General features: G+C 50.5%; 1 protein-coding gene across 3 annotated transcripts in view; it reads right to left on the bottom strand.

Moving 5' to 3' along the window:
• The window catches only part of SYT2 (synaptotagmin 2), a 206036-nt gene that overhangs the window by 25061 nt on the left and 158120 nt on the right, over positions 1 to 22855 (bottom strand). For all 3 annotated transcript variants that reach the window (XM_034767611.1, XM_034767613.1, XM_034767612.1), the window contains exon 3: positions 2644 to 2841. In XM_034767611.1, coding sequence (XP_034623502.1) covers positions 2644 to 2824 — 181 coding nt within the window. In that variant the 5' untranslated portion in view covers positions 2825 to 2841. The remainder of the gene's footprint in view (positions 1 to 2643; positions 2842 to 22855) is intronic.

Below are 22855 nucleotides of genomic sequence, written 5' to 3'. Positions count from 1 at the left end.
GCTCTGCTCCTCCCCTGACTCTTCAGCTCTGTTTAAGAGCCGAGCTGCCCCAGCGCTACCGGCTTCGGGCAGCCCCCATGCCTCCGGACCCTGCACCGCCGGAGCCCGGGAGGGGAAGTGCCCGGCCGGCGGCTGGGGTCCGGAGGCAAGGGGGCTGCCTGAAGCCCATAGCGCTCGGGCAGCTCGGCTCTTAAACAGAGCTGAAGAGTCAGGGGAGGAGCAGAGCTGCCATTTTCCCGGACATGTTCGGCTTTTTGGCAATTCCCCCCGGACGGGGGTTTGAGTGCCGAAAAGCCGGACATGTCTGGGAAAAAGAGGACATATGGTAACCCTACTCGAAGGCCAAGATGGTGCCGTGGCACAATGCCGTCGGGAGGCTGGAGAGCGGCTCCTCGCTGACCGGGACCGGATCGGTACTGATGCCCTCAGGATCGGGATCGCTGCCTTCTGCCTGGGATCAGGGACTGCGGCCTTATGTCCCCTCGGTACCGGCTTAGTGACGGTGCTGGGGAGCGGTGAGCCGGTGCTGTATGCTGGCTCGGTTCCGGTGCCATCGAGTCCCACTGAGTCAAAGGTAACTGGGAGTCCAGGGAGGCTGAGCTCGACCGGGACCGGCGCCAGGAGCGGTGCTGGGACAGTGACCTTGAGCGGCACAGCATTGCCGGCTTGTCTCTGGATGGCACCCTTGGTGATGGTGCCGGAAGGCTTCTCCTTGCCAGGGAGGGGGCTTGCCACCGACATCTCGATGAGATCTTTTGCCGCCTCAAAGATGTCTGGCATGGAGGGCTGTTCTAGGATGTCCTCCAGCCCTTCTTCTGCACTCAACCCACTTAGCCTGGGGCTCGACGGGCCCTGTGACGCCAGAGCCACCAGTGCCGGTGTATGTCCTTGGGCCGTACTGCCCCTTTGAGTACTCGGTCCCTTGGAAGGCGCTGCTTTCTTATGTGGGGAGCGCCCTCTATCGCCTTTCAGCTGTCCCTTCGACCGTACTGGAGTGGTTGAGTGGTGCCGGGGCTTGTCCTGTTGTTTCAGTGCCGCATGCTTGCAGTGCCCCACTGGCGCCGGATCACGGACTGATGCCAGGACACTCCGCACCGAGGACGCCGGCACCGAAGCCGGATGGTCTGAGGCTGCAGGTTGCAGCGCAGCCTCCATGAGTAACTGCTTGAGGCGAAAGTCTCTTTCTTTCTTGGTTCTTGGCTTAAAAGCCTTACAGATCTTGCAGTGCTCAGTCTGGTACGATTCCCCCAGACACCGGAGACACGAGTCGTGGAGATCACTGATCGGCATAGGCTTGCGGCACGTGGCACAAGCCTTAAACCCTTGGGCCTGCAGCATGCCCCGCAGCCCAGGGCTGGTGCTGGAAACGACTTCCAGACACCTAAAACAAAGGAAGCTTAACTATGTACTATAAAGAAATGCTAACTACTGATAACTATTAACTACAGATAACTGCTAACTACTGATAACTGCTACAACTGTGCTAAGGGATCACTCGCAAGTGAGAGAAGAGTTGTTCCAACCCCGCCACAGACGGCAAGAAGGAACTGAAGGGGGGTCGGGTCAGCAGGGGTATATATGCACCAGCATAGAGGCACCCCTCTAGGGGGCTCCCCTGCCGACCCGACGGCAGCCGCTAAGAGGAGAAGTTTCCGAAGTCTGTGCATGTGGCGCGCGCGCACCTAATGTGGAATGGACGTGAACACCTCTCGAAGAAGAACTCGGCCATTCGCCCGGTGATAACACGGTGTGTGATGTGAAATTACCCTGCAACAGCCCCTCCCCTGGCCGTTAAATGGCATTTACCCTGGAACTGAGCATTCTGACTCCCCACTACCCCAGTCCTTCCAGGATAACTCCCCTTCCTCCCACCTGCCACCTCGGGTTACCACCTTTGAAATGCATCCCCCTCACAAGGCAAGCCTGCTGCAACCCCAACTCCCAACCACAAGGCAACTGTGCAGTCCTCCCCCATTTCAATAGCCCCTTATAGTATCTAGAGAGAGAACACATACAGACAAGACTGATAACATCACTTTCTTACTTACACTGGGGGAGGGAGGACACCGAAACATCTTTAGCAGGACACAGAAACTTTTAACATTAGATATCCCAGTGCATTGTGATAATCATGCAAACCTTTAGACCCACGTAAAAAAACATGGCAGATTAAATTATTTTTCTGGCAACAAGCAAATCCACAAAAAAAAAACCGGCCAGGCTGGTCAACTACCAGCCACATTGTAACCTTCCCCCCCTCCCCACCCAGATACCACATGTTAACACCACCCCCCCACCATCAGTCACTCCATGAGAACTCCCCACTTAACTCCCACCTCCCCCAGATCATTCCATGGTAACTCCCCACTGACTCCCCCCAGATCATTCCATGGTAACTCCCCACTGACTCTCCCCCCTCCCCAGTCACTCCATGGTAACTCCCCCTTCCTCCCCCATAGGGTTTCAGTGACCAGGAATTGATGCCTAGGTCTCGTCCATCTCGCCCCAGTGTCTGTAAGGGCTGTCCAGCCGTGCTCTAGCTGCACTGGGCTGAGCAGATGCCGGGGCCCATCCCTAGCGAGCTCTGCCAGGGATGCTTTCAGAAAGGGATGCTGGAGGAGGGGCTGGTCGCCAGCTACTCACAGGGAATCTTGTTCAGCTCATTCATGAACTTGGCCTTCAGCTTGGCAAATATGTCCTCCTTGCTGTCACTCAGGCTCGTGGTGTTGGTCACATTCTCCATGGAGCCCACAGACATCGCAGTGCTGACAGGCTCCGGAGCCACCACGGGCTCTGGGTTTTTCTTGGAGCCAGTCCCCATCATGGTTAGTTAGGGGCTTCCTGAAAGACACAGGAATGTTGCGAGTTACATGCTAGGCCCAGCCTGTCTTCCGCTCTCGGAGTCACCCGGGCAGTGTTTCCAGATGTGATGCCTGTACCCAGTTCTTCATAATCCTGAAATCTCTGCGTCACAGGCCGTCTTTGGAATGCTTCAATAAAGGCCAATTTGTTTCTCCCCTACTGGAGGGACACAGGGTCTAACAGAGTGAGGGGTAGCATGGGAGTTAGGACTCCTGGGTTCTCTTCCCCCTTCCTGTGAACGCTCCAAACAGCCAGTGGGGGATGGCTGCTGTGACTCTACAGGGACATGTGACCAGGTCATCTGGTGCTGGACTCCATCTTGGGATGTCAGTATTTTTCCAATGGCATGGGCACCAAGCTTTGAAACAAAGGATTCCCGCTATATGCAAAAGCTATATAAGGCAGGGGAGTGACATCCTCTTGGTCCTTCACTGACTCCCCACCCAAGAAGACTCTTGCAAACACCTGAAGAACAAAGACTGAACTGGGGGAAGTGCTGGACCCAGGCAGAAGGGATTTTTAGCCTGTGAATGGAACACCTGGGGATTCCAAGCTGTAAGCCTGTGCAGCTTGCCCCTTAAGAACCTGCAGCCTGCTTGTATCATCACTTAGGGTGAGAATCTACTATTCATATCCAATCCCTTTAGTGTATTAAGCTTAGTTTGCGTGTTTTGTTTATTTGTAGGTAATCTGCTTTGATCTGTTTGCTATGCCTTCTAATCACTTAAAATCTATCTTTTGTAGTTAATAAACTTGTTTTTGCTTTATCTAAAACCAGTGTGTGGGAATCATAACTCAGGGGCAGAAGACTGTCACATATTCGTCTCCACATTGAGGGAGGGGGCAAATGTTATGAGCTTACGCTGTACAGTTCCCTGTGCAGCACAAGATGTTATAATTTATACTCCAGAGGGGATTTGTGTCTTAGGAACTGGGAGGTGCCCTAGCTGAAGCCTTACCATGCAGGGGCTGGTTAAAGAGCCTGTCTGCATATAACATAGGGTGTGTCCCTACCTGTATGAATGCTGATGAAAATGCAGGCTAGAGAGGGCTTTGCAGCTTGTCACAGCAGTACAGTGTAAAAGGGAGCCCAGGCTGGTGGGTCAGGGGTCTCAGTGGTACCCCAGTTCCAGGTGGCGCCCCAGGGGGAACCCATCACACCCATATCCCAGTTCCCTGCTCTAACCACTCCCTTAAGTAGACAGAAGCCTCAGAAGAGGTGCCATTAAGCTGCTGGACTGTACATGACAGGGCACTCTCCTGCTTTTCATCAACCCACGCAGGAGCCGGTTGTCAGTGCGGGGGTGGCACTGTACGGAAGGACTCAATAAACCGCCACGGGGCTGTCACTGCTAATGGATGAGAGGTGGCCCTGATGACCCTGGGAAAAGGATAGGATTGTTCTCAGAGGCAGTTCAGCCGAGGAAGACCCAGGGACCACGGCATCATTTCCGGCTGTCAGGGCACTGACAGCTGCCGATCAGTGTGATAAGTCAAGCAGAAGAGAGAGGCCCCAGAGGGTCAGCAGAGATACAAACCCTACCGAGAATGGAAAGCTCTGGCCTCAGCAAACCCTTCCTGAGCAGGGTCAGCAGGAGCCTCTGCACAGATCCAGCCTCCAAACTCCTCAGTCTCCCAGGGCTCCTTTGCAAACAGCCTCCTGAGCTCTGCTATGCTCCTGGATCTCTGGCCATCACATCATGGATTCCCCCAGCCCCTGCCCATGAGCCTCCCATGTATCAGGTCCTCACCCTTGCAGCAGCCTCGAGGAGGCAGGAAGGGTCAGTGGTTTAAACAGGGCATCGTGAGTCTGGGTTCACATACCCAGCTTGCTACAGACTCCCCACGTCATCTCGGGTAAGTCACTTAATCTATCAGTGCCTCAGTTTCCCCATCTGTACAATGGGAGCAATAATTCAAAGTGCGGAGAGATCTGTGGAGTAAGCAGGTTATGGTGTGTTATTGCATCTGATTGTTAAATATATATGAAACTAACAAATCTGCACTGAAAGCCGAGACTGGAATTGATTGCTGGGTGTTTGTATGTTACAGAGGGTAAACTCCCTGGGCTAGCACAGGTGAGAGCGCTTTGAAGGAACTGTGCTCAGAGAGGGAATCTTTCTTAATGGAGATGAGACCTGAGGGAGAAGGAACCCAGCTTGACTCTCAGATCCCAGGCTGAGTGTGCAGGGCTGACAGCCAGAGAAATCCTTTTATGTGAGCATCCTTGATCTTGATGCACTAAACATCAGTATCAGTAGGGCCCTACCAAATTCACACCCTTGAAAAACATGTCCAGGACTGTGATATCTGTGCTTTTACCCTGTACGATAGAGATTTCACGGGGGAGACCAGCATTTCTCAAATTGGGGGTCCTGACCCAAAAGGGAATTGCGGGGGGTGTCACAAGGTTATGTTATGGGGGCTTACGGTATTGCCACCTTTCAGGGCCGGCTCTGGCTTTTTTGCAGCCCCAGGCAAAAAAGCCTCCCACTGCTCCCCCTTCCCTCCCCCCCACCGGGGAGCGCGGCAGGGGAGGGCGCGGAGCCCAGCCGCGGGCCTGCTCTCCCCAACCGGCCAGAGCGCTGGGGGGGAGGGCAGCGAGCCCGGCCGGGGCTCCGCTCTCCCTGGCGGCCAGAGCCACATCTCCGGGCACCTTGGGGAGACAACAAATACTTGATGATAGAGCCCCGATCATCAGAATCAGCACCAGAAGAGCTTGGCATGTTGGGTGCTGAGCTCTTGTGAAAATCCAGCCCCAACTGTGGGTATTGGGTGCTTACCAGTCTGGCCTTGAACTCTCCTGGGCTTGCAATGAGAGCTGGTGCCCAGCTGCCCTTTGAGTTTGTAGCTTTTTTTTCCGCTGCTCTTCTTTAAAAGACACACCCACTGGGCCCAGCCAAGGGTTACACCACTAGTGGTTATGTCTGATCTGTATCTGATTATTCTGGCCTGGGGAAAGTACCAGCTAGTTCTTCCAAAGGAAGCCCAGGCTGGTGGGTCTCAGTGGTACCCCAGTTCCAGGTGGCACCCCAGGGGGAACCCATCACACCCATATCCCAGTTCTCTGCTCTAACCACTCCCTTAAGTAGACAGAAGCCTCAGAAGAAGTGCCATTAAGCTGCTGGACTGTACAAGACAGGGCTCACTCCCCTTACGAAGAGGCAGAGAACACGCAGGAGGTAGGAGCACCCATGGACTCAGAGGGGCTGAAGCCAGAAACCAGGCCAAAGAAGACCCAGTAGGTGCTGCTGGGGACACGGAAGGTGAACGATCTAAAAGTACAAGGCACCATCACAGGGTCAGAGCTCACATGCTGGCCTCCTCAGCAACAAGCCAATCATCCCATCTGGTACCAATGTCAGAGTAGAGGACAGGTGGGGTCTGCAAAGTTGAATGCTGGCCCCGGCCTGATTCCCGGACACGGCTCTTTCAGCATGGCATATGCTGCCATAAGAGAGTCTAGACCCTCAGGCTATATCTACACTGCATTGTAAGCTTGGATCTGTGGGACTCAGGCTTGTGGACTCAGAGTTTCCAAGCCCACACTTAAGCGTCCACACTTCATTGTACACTTGGGCTTACAATTGCTGGAGCCAGGGTCTCCCAAGCATGCTAACACGTCCATATTGCACTGTGCAGTCATTCTGAGTCAGGTCTTTGGCTTGAGCTGCGTCCTCACTGCAAAATGCCAGGGCTCGGACCCGAGTCACAATGAGACTTGGGCTGACCCGCCTCCCTGGCAGGGTCCAAAGCCCAGGTTCTGAATGCTGGCTGACCCGAATCAGACTGATTTGCGTGTGGACAGAAAAGGGCAATGGGCTCAAACCTGAGTCACACCCTGGGTTTACTGCGTAGCGCCGACATACCCCCAGTGAAATGAGCGCTCCCGCTGCTGTGTGTCAAGCCCCAGCACATGTACCACCTGGGACTATGCCCCTGGGAGGCACTGAAGCGCTGGCCTGGCAGCATGGTGACAGATAGGTCAGCACATGATGGGAGGGGAGCTGAGTCTGACCACGGAGTTGGCGTTCACAGGAGAGGGATTTCTGCCATGGTCACAGAGGGAGCTCAGTGCAGGGCTGAGACCAAAGGTGGCAGGCTCACAGTTTGATAGGAGGGGAGGTGGAATGGTGTATGTGTGCACCCTGGGTGGGGCCCTGGGTGCTACCTACTTATACATAATAATAGTGAGGTGCCCCATCAGAGCACAAGCTGCTCTCCGTGGGGCGAGCCAGGAGAGAAGGGCATGACACTCCAATCCAGATTTGAACTCCCCCGTACACTGTTCTGCACTGGGGGGTCATGCCAGGCTCCTCGAAGCTCCAGAAAGGGAGCTGTGGATTTTCTCCCAGTCCCTCCCCACTATCTAGGTGCTGGATCTAATTCTTTAACTGGGTCCGGCCAGCCACAAAAGGCCTTGCTTGTGGGAGGTCATGAAGAGAGGAAGCAGAAGAGAACACTGCTAATAACCACGCGCAGCCGCAACGAGGCCAAGAGCACAGCGGGATGGCGCTGGGCCTGGAACCCACTCGGCGATTCCCAGCCAGCTGAGAACAGAGCTCGACGCACGGACCAGGAGAGCTGCGCTGCCGGCTCCCAGCTGGAGCTCAAGCCCCAGAGCTCAGCGCAAGCAGTCGAGCAAATCCAGTGGGAGCCAGGAAGTGAGATTCGATGGAAGTTCTGCTTTCAATATTGATTATGGTGAAGGTGAAGCCGACAGACAGCGGGAGGTTGTCAGACAGGCCGGCTGGGCCCTGGCAGCCAGACTGGGAAGGAAGCTAGAGTCATGCTAGGAATATTTCACTTAAGATTAAGTTGGATAAGTTTATGGAGGGAATGGTTTAATGGTAAAACATAGTAGCCAAGGAAAACCAAGCAATGGTACATGAATAGCATAATGGCCAACAAGGGTCAGGCTAGAGACTCTTGCCTATATGCTCGGGGTATTACTGATCGCCATATTTGGGGTCGGGAAGGAATTTTCCTCCAGGGTAGATTGGCTGAGCCTCTGGAGGTTTTTCGCCTTCCTCCGCAGGTTTTTCGCCTTCCTCCGCAGCATGGGGCAGGGATCACTAGCAGGAGGGTCTCAGCCGATTGAAGTCACTAAAACACAGGATTGGGGACTTCAACGGCAGAGTCCAGGGAAGGATCTTGCGGCCTGCAGCATGCAGGGGGTCAGACCAGATGATCATAATGGTCCCTTCTGACCTTAAAGTCTATGAGTCTATGTGAGTGAGTGAAAAACAAAAAAAAGTCCAACCCAAACCCCTCCCCCATTGGCCTTGCCTGCAGAGCATAACGGCCAGGCCCTGACCGGCAGGGGAAGCTGGACTGGCAGCAGGGCCGGCTCCAAGTTTTTTGCCTCCCCAAGCAAAAACATTTTCCTGTGCCCCCCTGATCCCACCCCAACTCCACCCCTTCCCTGCCCCATTCCAACCCCTTCCCCAAATCCCCGCCCCCACCTCCTCCCCCAGGCACACCGCATTTCCCCTCCTACCCCTCCCTCCCAGGCTTGCTCAGGGGAGCAGGCGGAGGTGAGCTGGGGGAGGGGGAGAGCGGTTCCTCTGTGCCCCCCCCCGTCCCTCCCCGGGTAACTTCGTGCGGCCCTCCCCGCACCCCACACTGCCGCAGCTCACCTCCGCTCTGCCTGCTCCCCTGAGCACAGCACCGCCGCTCCGCTTCTCCCCCCTCCCTCCAGGCTTGCTGCAAAACAGCTGATTCGCGCGGCAAGCCTGGGAGGAAGGGGGGAGAAGCGGAGCAGCGGCACGCTCGGGGGAGCAGGTGGCTGTGGAGCGGAGGTGAGCTGGGGGGGGAGGAGGAGTGGTTCCTCTGCCCCCTCTCCAGGGTTATTTCCTGCGGCTCTCCCTATACCCTCCACTGCTGCAGCTCACCTCCACTCAGGGCCGGCTCCCGGCTTTTTGAGCCCCAAGCAAAAAAAAAAGAGGAAGAGCCGGAGTGCCACCCCTTGGAAAGTGCCGCCCCAAGCACATGCTTGGAGTGCTGGTGCCTAGAGCCGGCCCTGACTGGCGGGTAGAGAGACTTCGCCCCTGCCACTTCAGAGCTGCTCCAAGGGCTCCTGCAGAAAGGAATGATTCAATGATCCCTGCTCTATGCTGCTGTAACCCCCGCAACGCCAAGGGGAACGGTGGGTGCTCAGCACCTCGCAGAATCAGGCTCTCTTAGCTAGGTCCCCAGCTAGGGAGGTCGGTGCCTCTCTCTGGGCCCCCAAGTTTGGAAATTTGCACCTACATGTTTTCCCAAGGTCACCCAGCAAGTCAGTGGTGGAGTGGGCTGGTGTTTTCTCTCTCTCTTTCTCACCCCTCCCCCCCCCCCCCAAAGTGCAAATGCACACACCCAGACACACAGAGTGGAGTGCAAATACACACACATGTACACACACACACGCATGCTGGGACACATCTAAGGCATTTCAACCAGCGCACTGCACTCCTTTATGAAAAGACCTCAGACCCGGGTGTGTCTGTCAGTCCGTCCATCCAATCTAGTCCATTTATCTCCTACAGAGAGCACTGTGGGTGGAATGGCTGGAGACAACCGTTACTAAGAAACCCATCGCTCCGGATTCTGTGCTGTACCGCGCACTGCAGTGGTCGGGGGAACACGCTTTCGGTGGCGCCCGGGGAGTCTGTGCTCTTAACAATTTCTTCCTGAGTTACAGCACAGCGCGGCAGCCTCTGCTGGAGCATTTGAAGGACACAGTTCTCATGTCCCCAGCCTTTAAACTCTTTGCTCCTGGAGCCTGGGAGACGGAGGAGCCTGACAATTCAATTCCAGCCGTAACGTGTCAGCTACATGCAGCACTGGTGCCACTGCTCAGATACGGCGCATGTATCATTCATGCGCCCGGAGCTCAGGAAAGCAGGGCTCACCCAACGTCTCAGTGCTTTAGGCTGGCCCTTTGAGTGCTTGTTTCTGCTGGGCTCAGATGGGGAGGTGGGTGCAGACTGTGACACCCAGGGCATGTCGCCAGCAGCCCCCGAGGCTGCAGCTGGTATGATGCTGTGCTTGGCTCTGGGGTTATAGGCTGGGCATTCCTGGCTTGAAAGTGCAATGACCCCACTGCCGGAGCGGCTGCCCTGCCAGCGTGAAGCACTAGCCAAGCTGAAGGACACCAGACTAGGCCCGGGGGTGAGGGTGGTGGGGTGGGGGCAGGGCTGAGGAGACCTCCAAGAAAGCAGCACAGATGGTAGATCTGCCCTGTTGCCCTACTACACACATGTCCCCAGGGATGAGGGAACGCCAACCATCCAACTCTGGTGCCCACCCATGGGCCCAATCCGGCACTCAGGACAACACCCCACACCCAAGAGTGTAGTCAGGTCCATGTGTCTGCCACAGTGTGTTCCCAGGGCAAGATCTCCAGGGATGTCACCTCCTTCATGAACCCCTTTCTCAGCACATCAATAGCTCTCACTGTTAACCACCCCACTGCCTTAACCATCATGCTGATCCAACTCCTGGGCACCTTTACTCAAGTTCTGAATTCTCTTCCCCTTTAAAATTAGAGACAGGCCAGAATCAAAACACCGGCTCCAGACCCCTCCAGGGAGCTGGAAAACCGGAGCCGGATCTGTATTCAAAGTCAGTGTCTGGTCCTGCTCTCCAGAACGGATCACACCAAAGCCTCAGATCCAAACACGCCTGAGTGTTGGGAGGTTTCAAATCTGGAACCAGGTCCAAAGTCGCTGGCACGCACCTCTCTCTGAAACGCCAGGCTCTTGCAGAAGCTGCGACAACGCAGAGATGGGAAATAAGCTCCTGGAGGGTCTTTATATTCGCGGAAAGCTATGTTAATGTGCCAAAGAAAAGCCTGCTCCCCAGTACTGGGGACATAGGGATCCCCTCCAGCAGGAACACCCAGCTCAGATGGCCTTAAACACAACACAACCTGCGTTAATGCCAGAGAAAGGAAGCAGCCCTCTGCTTATCCCCAGAACAGATTGCATCAATGCAGACGCAGCAGGGAACCTGTGGGGCAAGCTCAGTCTCCATGGACCAATTTGTCTTTCCCCTCTCCAGGAGCCACTTACGATGTGATACAGACTCACGTCCCGCATTGGGCTGAGATTTATCGTTATTATTTATATTACTGTCGTGCCTCAGAGCCAGAGACACAGGCCAGAAACCCATTGCGCTAGGAGCTGTACAAACCCAGAACAAAAAAGACAGTCTGTGACCCTGGGGGATTACAACCTAAGACAAGAAACAACAGATGGTGCAAACAGACCCAGAGGGGAGCACAGGTAGACAATATTGGTGAGCATGATGGGCAGTGATCTCAGCATTTTTGTAGGCATCCTGGCAAAGGATGGGATTTAAAGGACAATGGCCCGGCTTTGCAGATGTTCACGGGAAGTGCCTTCTGAGCACGCGGGAGGCCGGGAGACAGCACGGAGGTGTTTGAAAATTAAACAAGCGGGCGATGGAGGGTGGTATCATGGGCCAGTCAGCTCAGCAGCAAATGAGACGCCCACCAAAACTCTTCTCACTTGGGGCCATTTAACCACCGAGCAGATGGTGACAACTGTCAGTCACCACCAACCTTGTCTGGATTTGAGCCAGCAAGTCAGAGGTTAACGACTTGGAGAGCCCACCAGCTGCCCAGTGCCCTCTACATATTCATGACTTCATATCAATGCCTCCTGCCCATAAATTCACCCTCTCAACAATAAGAAAGGCGGCGAGGCTCATTTAGCTCTTTCAGGACTAACTAGTTCATGCTGCTAATGCAGGCAGCCTGGAGGCTGCTATGTAACAGACCATAGACCAAGCATAACAGATCCCCCCCCCCCCCACACCCCCCCCCCCCCCGTAATAATTTCCTGTTTGAGAACTGGCGAGAAGGGGGAAATGACAGAGAGAATCCTGCGCAAACCAATCTGGTTGCGGTGCGGCTAATGAGTCAATATGTCTTTGCTGTTTCCTTTCTATTATAACCAAGAGCGCTCAAGTAAATGGCACGTCTCCATCAATCAGGAGCCGGGGCTAGTCAACAACTGCGCTGCAGTTGAGATGACAACATGTTACGGCCATAAAAGAAAACTATAAGGGGGTGGGAGGGGAGGAAAGGTGAGGCTCTATCAATCAAGGCCCAATCTGTTGGTGGAAAAACAATACACACCAGCAGATGCTCATCAGTCACTAACGGGCTCCCTTTGGGGGAAATCAGCGACACCAGGCAATTTACCATTTTTAGTGCCATTTACCGTTGTGGGGGGGAGGGAAAAGAGGGGGGGGGGGGGGGGGGGGGGAAGGCTGCGCTGAGCGGAATCTAATGGGATCTCAAAAAACAAACGAACGCCCCATATGTTGTCTGTTCTATTGGTTTAGCTGAGAGGGCGAGAGATTGCCATTTATCAGTTTAAGATGTCCCATTAAAATCTAAATGGCCTTCATGTTTTTCTAATGTCCTTTGGAACAACAGGCTTGACCCAGCAGTCCTTTCGCTCAGGTGAGTAGTCCGTACCCCCCAGGAACAGTCCCACAGGTGACAAGGAATAATAAGGTCCCTTGCTGTCTGTAGATCACAAGGGACATTACTCTGGAGGGTGAAAATCCCTATGCCCGTTTTGCATAAGGTTGCATAGGGTTAAAGCTAAGGTTACGCCCCCCTCCCCCATCCATACTGATGCACCCAAAGGAGGAGCCTGATTTTCAAAGGCTTTGGAAGTTCTGAAAATCGGGGCACTTACGTATCTATCCGACGTACCTATACAGATACCGTTATGGTCTATCTGAGGTTACGTCTCCACTGCAAAGGCAGGCATGTGGCAGGGAATCTCAGAGCCTGGGTCAACTGACTTGAACTCATGGGGCTTGGGCTGCGGGGCTAAAAATAGCCACATAGATGTTCAGGCCAGGGACTCAGAGCCCAGGCTCCAGCCTGAGCAGCCACACAGCTATTTTTAGCCCTGTAGCCCTGAGCCCCACGAGCACGAGGCAGTTGACCCAGACTTTGAGACTTGCTGCCGCAGTGCAGTCATACCTGTAAAGCCTCACCATCTTTAATGTGTTGATCCTCACAACACGCCTGTGCTATTAGCCCCATTTCACAGATGAGGAACTGTGGCTAAAGGTCACACAGGAAGTCTTTAGCAGAGCAAGGACCTGAACCTATCTGTCCTAGTCCCAAACCCAGGTTCACACCCTAACCACTAAGCTCTCCTTCCCTGCTAGATACCTGCATTTGAAAGCTTCGAACGTAGCGGATTACCCAAGATCATACTGTGAGGGTTGGACCCCTGGGGAAGCCACCTGATGTGCTGAGATACCACTGAGTCTACCTGTTCTGCCAGCCTGGGCCCCCATAACCTGTCTGGCCAGGCCACAGCTGCAGATCAGCTCTGGGAAGCCTCAGCTTAAGGGACTTGCTCCAGCACTCAGATGTCCCCCTCCCTTGGCGTGCAGACCCAAAGATATATTATATTCGCCTCTTCCCTCAATGTGGAGGAGGGTATGCACAATTTCTTGCCCCTCCCCCCCCCGTTAGAAATCATACAAACTGGGTTGTATTATAGAAATACAATAAATAATAATAAAAAAATTTATTACAGAAATAAATGTATTAACCATAACAGGTGTATTTTAAGTAGTTAAGGAAGTAGCAGACATAAAACAGAGCATGCAAACTAAGCTAAATACACGAAAGAAAGTGGTTACATGTGAGTTCTCACCCTAAATGTGGTGCCAGTGTAGACAACCCCTTAGTTGTTTACAGCAGTCCTCCTGGGTGGAGTAGCAGGGGAGAACTGACGACCTCAGATTACCTCACTCCACACCCTTAAATAGGATTTGCATAAGGTGGGTGTCCTTTGTTTTCCCTTCCCATACAGTGGAAAGTTACAAGAAGTCCCAGGTAATGTTTTAGTATCAGGTGACAAGACCACCTGACTCTGTAGGGCCCCTGTAGCCATTCTTCACAGGTTGACCCACATGGTCACAGGAAGACTAAGCTATTTAATGTCCATTGTCCTTGTTGATGGGCCATTCGCCCTCTTTGGCTTTTCCATTGTTGTACCTGAAGTGTTAGCAGTGGGCGTCACCTAAAGTAGCATAGTTGAAATACAGATACATAGTCATATGTTGCATCTGAAGAAGTGAGGTTTTTACCCATGAAAGCTTATGCCCAAATAAATCTGTTAGTCTTTAAGGTGCCACCAGACTCCTTGTTGTTTTTGTAGATACAGACTAACACGGCTACCCCCTGATACGAGAAAAATAGACAATATTCCTAACTTCAGATACAGAAATGATACAGGCACACAGATTGTATAATCACATTCAGTAAATCATACCCTTTCCAATGATCTCACATCAGCCACCTGGCATAAAGTACATCTCAGTTACGTCATATTTATATCATAAGCATATTTTCATAAAGAATATTGGAATGACACGTCACATACCAGAGCTGGAAGAGAACCAATGGCGTCTGAGTGCCAGTCCAGTCTCCTGGACCATACTACCTGCTTGCCATGGGGGCTGCTCCTTGTAATGATGGGTCCTTGGTTGGGCGACCAGACAGCAAGTGTGAAAAATCAGGACGGGGGTGGGGGGTAATAGGAGCCTATATAAGAAAAAGACCCAAATATCGGGACTGTCTCTAAAAAATCGGGACACCCTAGTCCTTGGCTACCACAGTACAGTAATCTGAGAACCCCCAGAAAGCTGCATGCGAGTCTAGTACAGGAGTGCTGGAGCTCTGCTAATCAGAGTTCTACCCTGTCTGCATCCGCTTGCATTTACTTCCCAAGAAACTGCACTCGTGGGAGCACGAGTTTGTGACATCAGATCCCAGAACTGAAAATAGCAAATATCACCCTGGCACCAGGAAAGGCTGGCAGACTTTTAAGAAGTAATTACATGTAGCCACTTGGGTCGTCCTACAGCTGATTCCTTCCCCCTCGCCCTCATTTATTCTCCCTAGAAATGAGCCACCTCCTGAAAGGACTCTTCAACAATCAGAGAGAGGAAAAGAAACTTTGCTCAAAATGGCACCAATGTAGTGCACTGAGAGGAAAATGCAGAGTCCGTTACAGGCTTGCGAGGAACAGATAAGAGCAGCCAGAAAGCCGAGTAAAGTAGCTGTGCCAGGGGGTTAAGGAGAATGAGAAGGGCTTTGAGATATACATTGGGGGGGAATAAAGAGAAAAGCAGCAGCATTAATAACTGAGGAAGGAGATGAAACTGACGATTTAAAAACTGCTGAGCTACTGAACTGGCTTGTTCCAAATCTGTCTCTGCTGAGAAAAGAATAAAAGTTTGGATGAGTAGGAAATAATGAAAAGCTTGTGTAGATCTAAGGGTTTGTCTACACTAGAAAGTGCCACTGCCTTAACTATACCAGGATAATTAAAACAGCAAAACACTAGGCATTGGACTGGTATAGTAAACAATTGCTAAAACTTCTGCACCCCCACCCCCCTCTCATACCAGTAAAACTTTTCTAGGGTAGAGCAAGTCTAACTGCTGATACCTGAAGAAAATGGATGTACACAAATCAGCATACAGATTATCCTGTTTGAATGGAATTAGCTCATGGTCATGGACTTAAGGAATTTTTGACTATATTTTTCCTAATGTCACAGAGAATTAAATATGGAAGTCCTGAAAATGTGTCACCAGTTTTCAAAAAAGCAAAGCAGGTCGATCCTGACAATTCCTGCTTGCTATAATTAGCTTCACTGCCAGATAAAAGTAATGCAGCAAATTAGTGAGAGAACAATCAGAACCCTCAAGAGGACTTCGGAAGCCGGAGCAATAAACGGTACAGATTTATAAACAAACCAAACATGCCGGACGTGCCTGATCCCTTTGTAAGCAAATTACAGATTCAGAGGATGAGCGGCATGCAGTTGATGGGCTTTAGTAAAGCATTTGACACAGTGCCTTGCAAAACCATACTTGAAAATATAATGCATGCAGCTTTGGAAATGAGCGTTTGCACAGCTGACAGAACTGACCCAGACAGTAATGTCTTCGGGAAGATGCAATGCAAATTCTGGTTGCTTTTCTCCCCCAAAACAGTAGTGAATGTTCATGAACTTTTTATCCCTGTACATGAATAGTGCATAGAAGCCTCTCTCAGTTTCTGTTCTCTGCATACAAATCCTTCCCTATCTTATTTATTATTTCTATTACAGTAATGCTCAGAGACCCCAACTGGGATCGGTGCCCAACGGCACTAGGCACTGCACGTACTGTCCCTGCTTTGGACAGTTTAGAGTCTAAACTGGCTGAAAGAAGACAGTCTTATTTTACAAAGGTAGCCAACTTGAAGATTTTGAAACTGACTAGTTAAAATACTGCTTGCAGTGTTGTTACAGTTGTGCTGATCCCAGGATATGAGAGAGACAAGGTAGGTGAGATAATATCTGTTATTGGACCAACTTCTGTTGATGAAAGAGAGAAGCTTTCAAGGTACACCAAGCTCTTCTTCAGGTCTGGGAAGGGTACTCAGAGTGTCACAGCTAAATACAAGATGGAACAGATTATTATGAAGCATAAGGAGTTAATACACATTGCAAGAGACCATTCTTTCAAGAAACACGTTGCAAGAAGTTGGCCGTTATCACCTCTGCAGCCGTAGGACACAGGACAGGAGGGTTAGGGCGTTACACAGATGGCCATTAAAATACGTCAACTTTCAGAGCCCTAACTTTAAAAAAAAACCTTTAAAAAGCAAAATTATGGCTGAGGTTTTCAGCACTGCCCAATGGATTTGTTTAATGTAAAATTAAATCCCCTCGATGGTTTTGCAAATCCCACTCTATAAGGATGTGCTCTTCCTCTCCAATATTGATGTTTAGAAGGGTCTTTTGCATGTATCACCACTAAACATTCCTGTCTCCTCTCTGCCCACTTTAAACCCACTCTCCTGCCCCTTCAGCTTAAGGGTGTGTCTATATTACAAGCACTATAGCAATGCAGAGGCGGAAAGGGCTTTTCCACTGCTGTAGTGAACCCACCCCCCAAGAGGCGGCAGCTAGATTGACAGAAGAATTCTTCCATCAGCCTACCGGTGTCTACACAGGGGATTAGGTCATCTTAACTACGGCTCTCGGGAGTGAATTTTTAACACTCCTGAGCAACGCAGCTACGTTTAGGCGTAGGCCAGACCTAAGTTTCAACTCAGCGTGCTGGTCTACACTAGAAAGTTAGGCTGAACTCATTACATTGCCCAGGGCAGGTCCACACTACGGGGGATAGCGGGGGGATGGATCTAAGTTACGCAACTTCAGCTACGTGAATAACGTAGCTGAAGCCGACGTACTTAGATCTACTTACCGTGGTGTCTTCCTTGCAGTGTGTCAATGGGAGAGTGTAGATTCCCCTTGCACTTCTCATTGAGGTGGAGCACCAGAGTCAACGCTAGAGCGATCAGCGGTTGATTTATCATGTCTATACTAGACATGATAAATTGACCCCCGCTGGATTGATCACTGCTCGTCGATCCGGCCAGTAATCTAGACAAGCCCTCAGAGGTGTAAAAAATTCACACCCCTGAGAGGTAGTTAAGCCAGCCAAAGTCCCAGTGTAGACAGCACTAGGTCATGGGAAGAATTTGGGGAAGTGGATTTACTACAATGACAGAAGAACCCCTCCCATTGCTCTAGAGTTTCTGGTGTACACATAGCCTTGGTTTACACTGAAAATGTACGCTGGCCTAGCTCTGTGGGTCAAAATCACCCCCCTTTTCTGAAACAGTTATGCTGGCAAAACCCCAGTGAAGACTTATGTCAGCACAGCAAAAGTCATTCACCCCCAGGCAGAATGGCAGAACTCCTTCTGTGAGCATACGCTGGGTCTTCACTAGGGAGCTATCCAACATAGTTATGGTGACATAGGTTCTGTAGAGTAGACACAGACTGCGACACAGCCCCCCTGCAGAGCCACCCGCCAAGGTGCACCTCCATCACCAATTACAGTGCTGCAGCTGTGCCGCTGTAGTGTAGACACTTGCTACAGTGACAGTGGTGGGGGGGGGTTCCATTGCTGTAGTTAAGTCACCCCAGCTGATAGGTTGCAGGTAGGTTAACAGAACAATTCTTCCATCGACCTAACAGTGCCAACACCAGGGCTTAGATTGGCTTAACTACAGCACTCAGGGGTGCGAATTTTTCATATCCCTGAGCAACACGACTAAGTCAACCTAAAGTTTAGTTGTAGACCGGGCTGCAGGTAAGAGACACAGATACGTGGTGGTTTCAATTGGCTGTACTTTTTTTCTTAATTAAATAGCTGAAAAATATGTTTTTTTGCCCATCTGCTATGGAAATTTTAGAAACAACATAATTAATGTAATGAAGCATGAACACGAGCCCTTGTTGGTGTCCTGCCAAAGCTGGTATCTTATTTGTTACAGAGCTGGATGATCATCCTTAAATATATGTTATGGAGGGACACTCATTTCTCCATAAGGCTGCAGCCATCTCAATTAATACAACTGTTTTCGACCACCTCCCAACTCTGCCAAAACTAAACCAATCTGCCTGAAATCATTCACAGACATGGTGTTACCCAGAGGAAGAAATTTTCTGGAAAGTTTAAGGTAAACAGGATAAGAGGCTTGGGAGATACCAGGATTCAAACAAATGAGGTGATTAGTGTTGATTTTCAGTAAGTCTTGCTGAGCACCAGGGAAGATCCAGGAGACTGGAAGAAAGCTAATGTGCCAATATTTAGAAAGGGTGAACAGGACGATCCGGGCAATTACAGGCATGTCAGTCTGACATCGATCCTGGGCAAGGTAACGGAATGGCTGATATGAGACTTGATTAATAAAGAATTAAAGGAGGGTAATGTAATTAATGCCAATCAACATGGGTTTGTAGAAAATAGATCCTGTCAAATAACTTGATAGCTCTTTCTGATGAGATTGCAAGTCTGGGTGATAAAGGTAATAGCGTTGGTGTAATATATTCAGAATTCTGTAAGGCCTTTGACTTTGTTCTGCATGACATTTTGATTAAAAAAACTAGAATGATATAAAATTAATGGCAAACATTAAATGGATTAAAAACTGGCTAACTGCCAGGTCTCAAAGTGCTACTATATACGGGGTGTCATTATTGAAGATATGCACTGCTAGTGGGGTCCCACAGGGACTGGTTCTTGGCCTCACGCTATTTAATGTTTTATTAATGCTGATAAAGTTTGAAAAAGACACAAAGATTAGGGGAGTGGCAAAGAATGAAGAGAACAGGTCACTGATCCAGGATCATTTGGTAAACTGGGTGCAAGTGGACAATATGCATTTTAATACAGCCAAATGTAAATGTATATATCCAGGAACAAAGAATGTAGGCTATACTTATAGGATGGGGGGGGGGTGTCCATCCTGGGAAGCAGTGACTCTTAAAAAGACTTGGGGTCCTGGTGGATAATCAGCTCCCAGTGTAATGTTGCAGGCTAATGTGAACCTTTGAGGTATAAACAGGGGAACCCCAAGTAGAAGTAGGGAGGTTATATTACCTCTGTATTTAGCACTGATGTGACCACCACTGGAATACTGTGTCCAGTTGTGCTGTAGTATTTCCAGAAGGATGTTGTTAAACCGGAGTCAGAGAGGGTTCAGAGAAGAGCCGCGAGAAGGATTAAAGGATTGGAAAACATGCCTTGTAGAGAGAGACTCAAGGAGCTCAATCTATCCATCTTAAAGAGGAAGTTAGGGGGTGACTTGATTACCGTCTATAAGTACCTACTTGGGGAACAAATATTTAATAATGGGCTCTTCAATCTAGCAGAGGAAGGTCTAACACAATCCAATGGCTGGAAATTGAAGCTAGACAAATTCAGACTGGAAATAAGGCATAACATTTTAACAGTGAGAGTAATTAACCATTGGCACAACTTACCAAGATTTGTAGTGGAGTCACCATTGCTGGTAATTTTAAAAACAAGATGTGATGTTTTTCTAAAAGATCTGCTCTAGTTCTATCAGAAATTAATTCAGGGAAGTCCTATGGTATGCAGGGGGTCAAGACTGGATGATCACAGTGGTCCCTTCTGGCCTGAGAATCTATTCATCTATTTTAAAAAGGTCTTGAAAATTCGTCTATCCTTTTGTTTCTTCATACAGTAACACCCTTACCAATCGTCCTAGGGATGCCACATTTGGCATGTTCTTTCAGCCTTGGAGACAATACTGGTGATTTTGACTCATCTCACTGGTTAACCTTGCAGTTATTAACACCAACACTGCTTGACCATCCTCTCTCAGGGCCCATGACACAGGGTTTCAGCCTGGTGTCAGGATATGTCATTTACAGTGGGCACTGGTGACACAGCAAAGTGCACTTCCAAAGCAAACGCGCTGCCTAGAACGTATTTATTAGTGAGGTTCAGTGATCAAGTACTTTTCTCAGCTCATCCCTCGAGAAAACAGACAGGAAAATACAAACAGGCAAAGCAGGAAGCGTGGCGCATTGATTTCCATGCCAGTAACAGGAATGCTTTCCAGCAAACCGTTTTTGGTTACGAGAGTGCTCTACTGTATATGTAGGTAAACAGTTATTGAAGAAGGTGCCAGTAGATGCCACTCCAGAAGATAAAGCGTAGTTCCTGGGTTTTGGAGGGCCTCATAAAACCTGTTGTGAGTGACCAATGGCTTCCTTTGTGCAGCTTCCGACATTGGCTCCTCACAGTTTTGGTGGGGCACTGAGGTCTGAGCCTGGGAAGCTGAAAAGGGCTTGGGAACTGCTTGCATGTGCTCAGGTCAAAATGGAGCCCTGCATATTGGGGGCTAGCCTGAAATGGGTCACTCCGCTCCTCTGCACAGCAGGGAGCATGGCAACGGGACTTGCAATCTCCTCTTTGCCCCGTCTCGTCTGTTTAATCATTCGCCTTGCACCCGCTGGGCCAATATATTGATACACTCACCTCAATTAGAGACCATCGGTCTCTATGTCCAGAAGACAGACCACTCCATGCCCTCCGCTCCACCTCCCATCAACAAGACCGACCAGTTTTTGACCCACATCAACAGAAAGCCATATTCAACAGATGTGTCGTAGGGGTGGACAGGTCCTGATGGATGGCAAAGGGGAACAGATCTTAAAGCTGAGGGCCCTCCGCTGAGTATGGAATGCAACTGCCCAGGAATCCAGCCCTGGGGAGAGATCATTCTGAGCAACCCCGCATGGTGGGATAAGAGGGTCCCACTTCAGGTTGTAAGAATATGCACCTCCTTAAATTGCAAGCAGAAGGGAAAGCGGAGCCAGTGCTCTCTCACCAGTCTAACACACCTGAAAGGTAGGCAGCCTGATGCGCCCCTCCGAGGAAGCTCTAAGCACAGCCCATTGCAGTAGATGGTGGTGACGTCTACACCAGACAGGAATGCTTGCAGCCCGTGGGCTGATGAAACTCAGTGATGCCGCGTGGGGTTCCGTTGGCCAGTCAGCTGCATTTTGACCTTCCCAGCCACTTCATCCCTCCTAATAAAAGTCACCTGCTGCACCTCAGGCTCACCTCTTCCAGAGGCAAGAAGGAGCACAGTGCCCTCTGTGAAGAAGCTAGCAGTAATTTGGGCTCAGCTTGTGCGTAATCGATGCTGCAGACACATCTCAAAGGGCCTCTGGATGGTGGCTGAAAGCAGCAGGAGAATGCCAATTAATGGTGTGTGTGGTGGGTTGCACAGAGACGCTTTTGATGAGGTTACAGATACTGTAACTATTTTAAAAACTGTCTTAGAAGAGTCTTCTCTGGGGCTTTTTATTTGTACCGCTGCATTTATTCTGCAGAAGTTCCAATCAATACACCAGCATGGGGCACAAGCTGAAATCAAATGAAAGGAAGAAAGGGAAAGCAAAGAGGGTTTTTATCATTCAGGGTTTCAGGCCAAGCTAACTCTCCACTGTGAAAGGAGCTTTTCCAAGCCATGCACTATCAATATATTGCTGCACAAGAGTAGGGAAGATTAGAAAAGAACTAAATGAGTCAGTGCAGAGAATAGAGAGAAAAGAAATCTCCATTTCAGAGACCCGACAAAGAAAGTCTTGGTTTTGCATCTAGTTCTGAGTTCAAACAGGGAGCTCGGGTGCTGTTAGCAAATTTCTGCTGAATGAAGCATGCTGGACTGACGGTCTTGCAGCCTTAATGCCTGGCTGGGCCTGATCCTGCAGTCCTCACATGACATCTTTGCTGCTGCAAGTGGTTGTGCTGCCTGCAAATGTGCGAAGACAACACATGTGAGTACAGGGCTGTAGGATCATGTCTAAGTGCAGCACATCCTCTGCTGCAGTGGGGATTTCCCTCTGCTACCCCACCAGGGCCTCAGGCCAGGCAGAGGTGGAGGGTGGGGAGGCCAGACTTTAGTCTCTACTCACTCCTTGACTTCCATTATAAGCCCCTGCTTTGAACAATTCATCACAATCCCAGGTTCTTCTGAGCTTGCAGACACTGCTACATCAATGAAAGAGTTAATAAATAAATGCATAAAAATAGCCAAGGCTAACCTCTCCCACCTCCGGGCATCCCCATAAAGCAACGCACAAGTCATTGGGCAAAAACATAGCGTGGAAGGAATGATCCAAAGGGAGCAGATCGAGAAAAGCGTGCCATCTCCCTGCAGCCCTCTGGGCCCTCTCTGAGAGCCACAGCATGAGGCAGCTCCCCAGCTTGGCTCCGGGATTGGTTACTGCTACAGCACTGGCAGGTTCAGCTTTATCCTCACAGAAAAAAAAATACATCCTGCTCCGTAACACTGGGTGTCTGCTGGTGTAAGTCATACGATCTAGACACATTTCTCTGCACTGGTGAGTTCTGGGACCACTAAAAGAGAAGCATGTTTCTGGCTAGGTGGCGGTATGACTGTCTGGTTAATGATGCATTTTAAGCACTAGTGTGTGTTCGGAATCCACGCCAGTCAGGCACAGGCTATCAGGATCGCTCTGTAAAAGGGGTTGCTGATAAAGTCCAAAGCTGCATCAGGTAGGAGAGGATTCTTTGAACCACCTGGGAAGATGGATTT

Source organism: Trachemys scripta, chromosome 4, assembly GCF_013100865.1.
Source record: "Trachemys scripta elegans isolate TJP31775 chromosome 4, CAS_Tse_1.0, whole genome shotgun sequence".
Classification (NCBI taxonomy): domain Eukaryota; kingdom Metazoa; phylum Chordata; order Testudines; family Emydidae; genus Trachemys; species Trachemys scripta.
The sequence above is the reverse complement of the archived record's forward strand: the minus strand, read 5'-3'. Positions and strand labels throughout refer to the sequence as shown.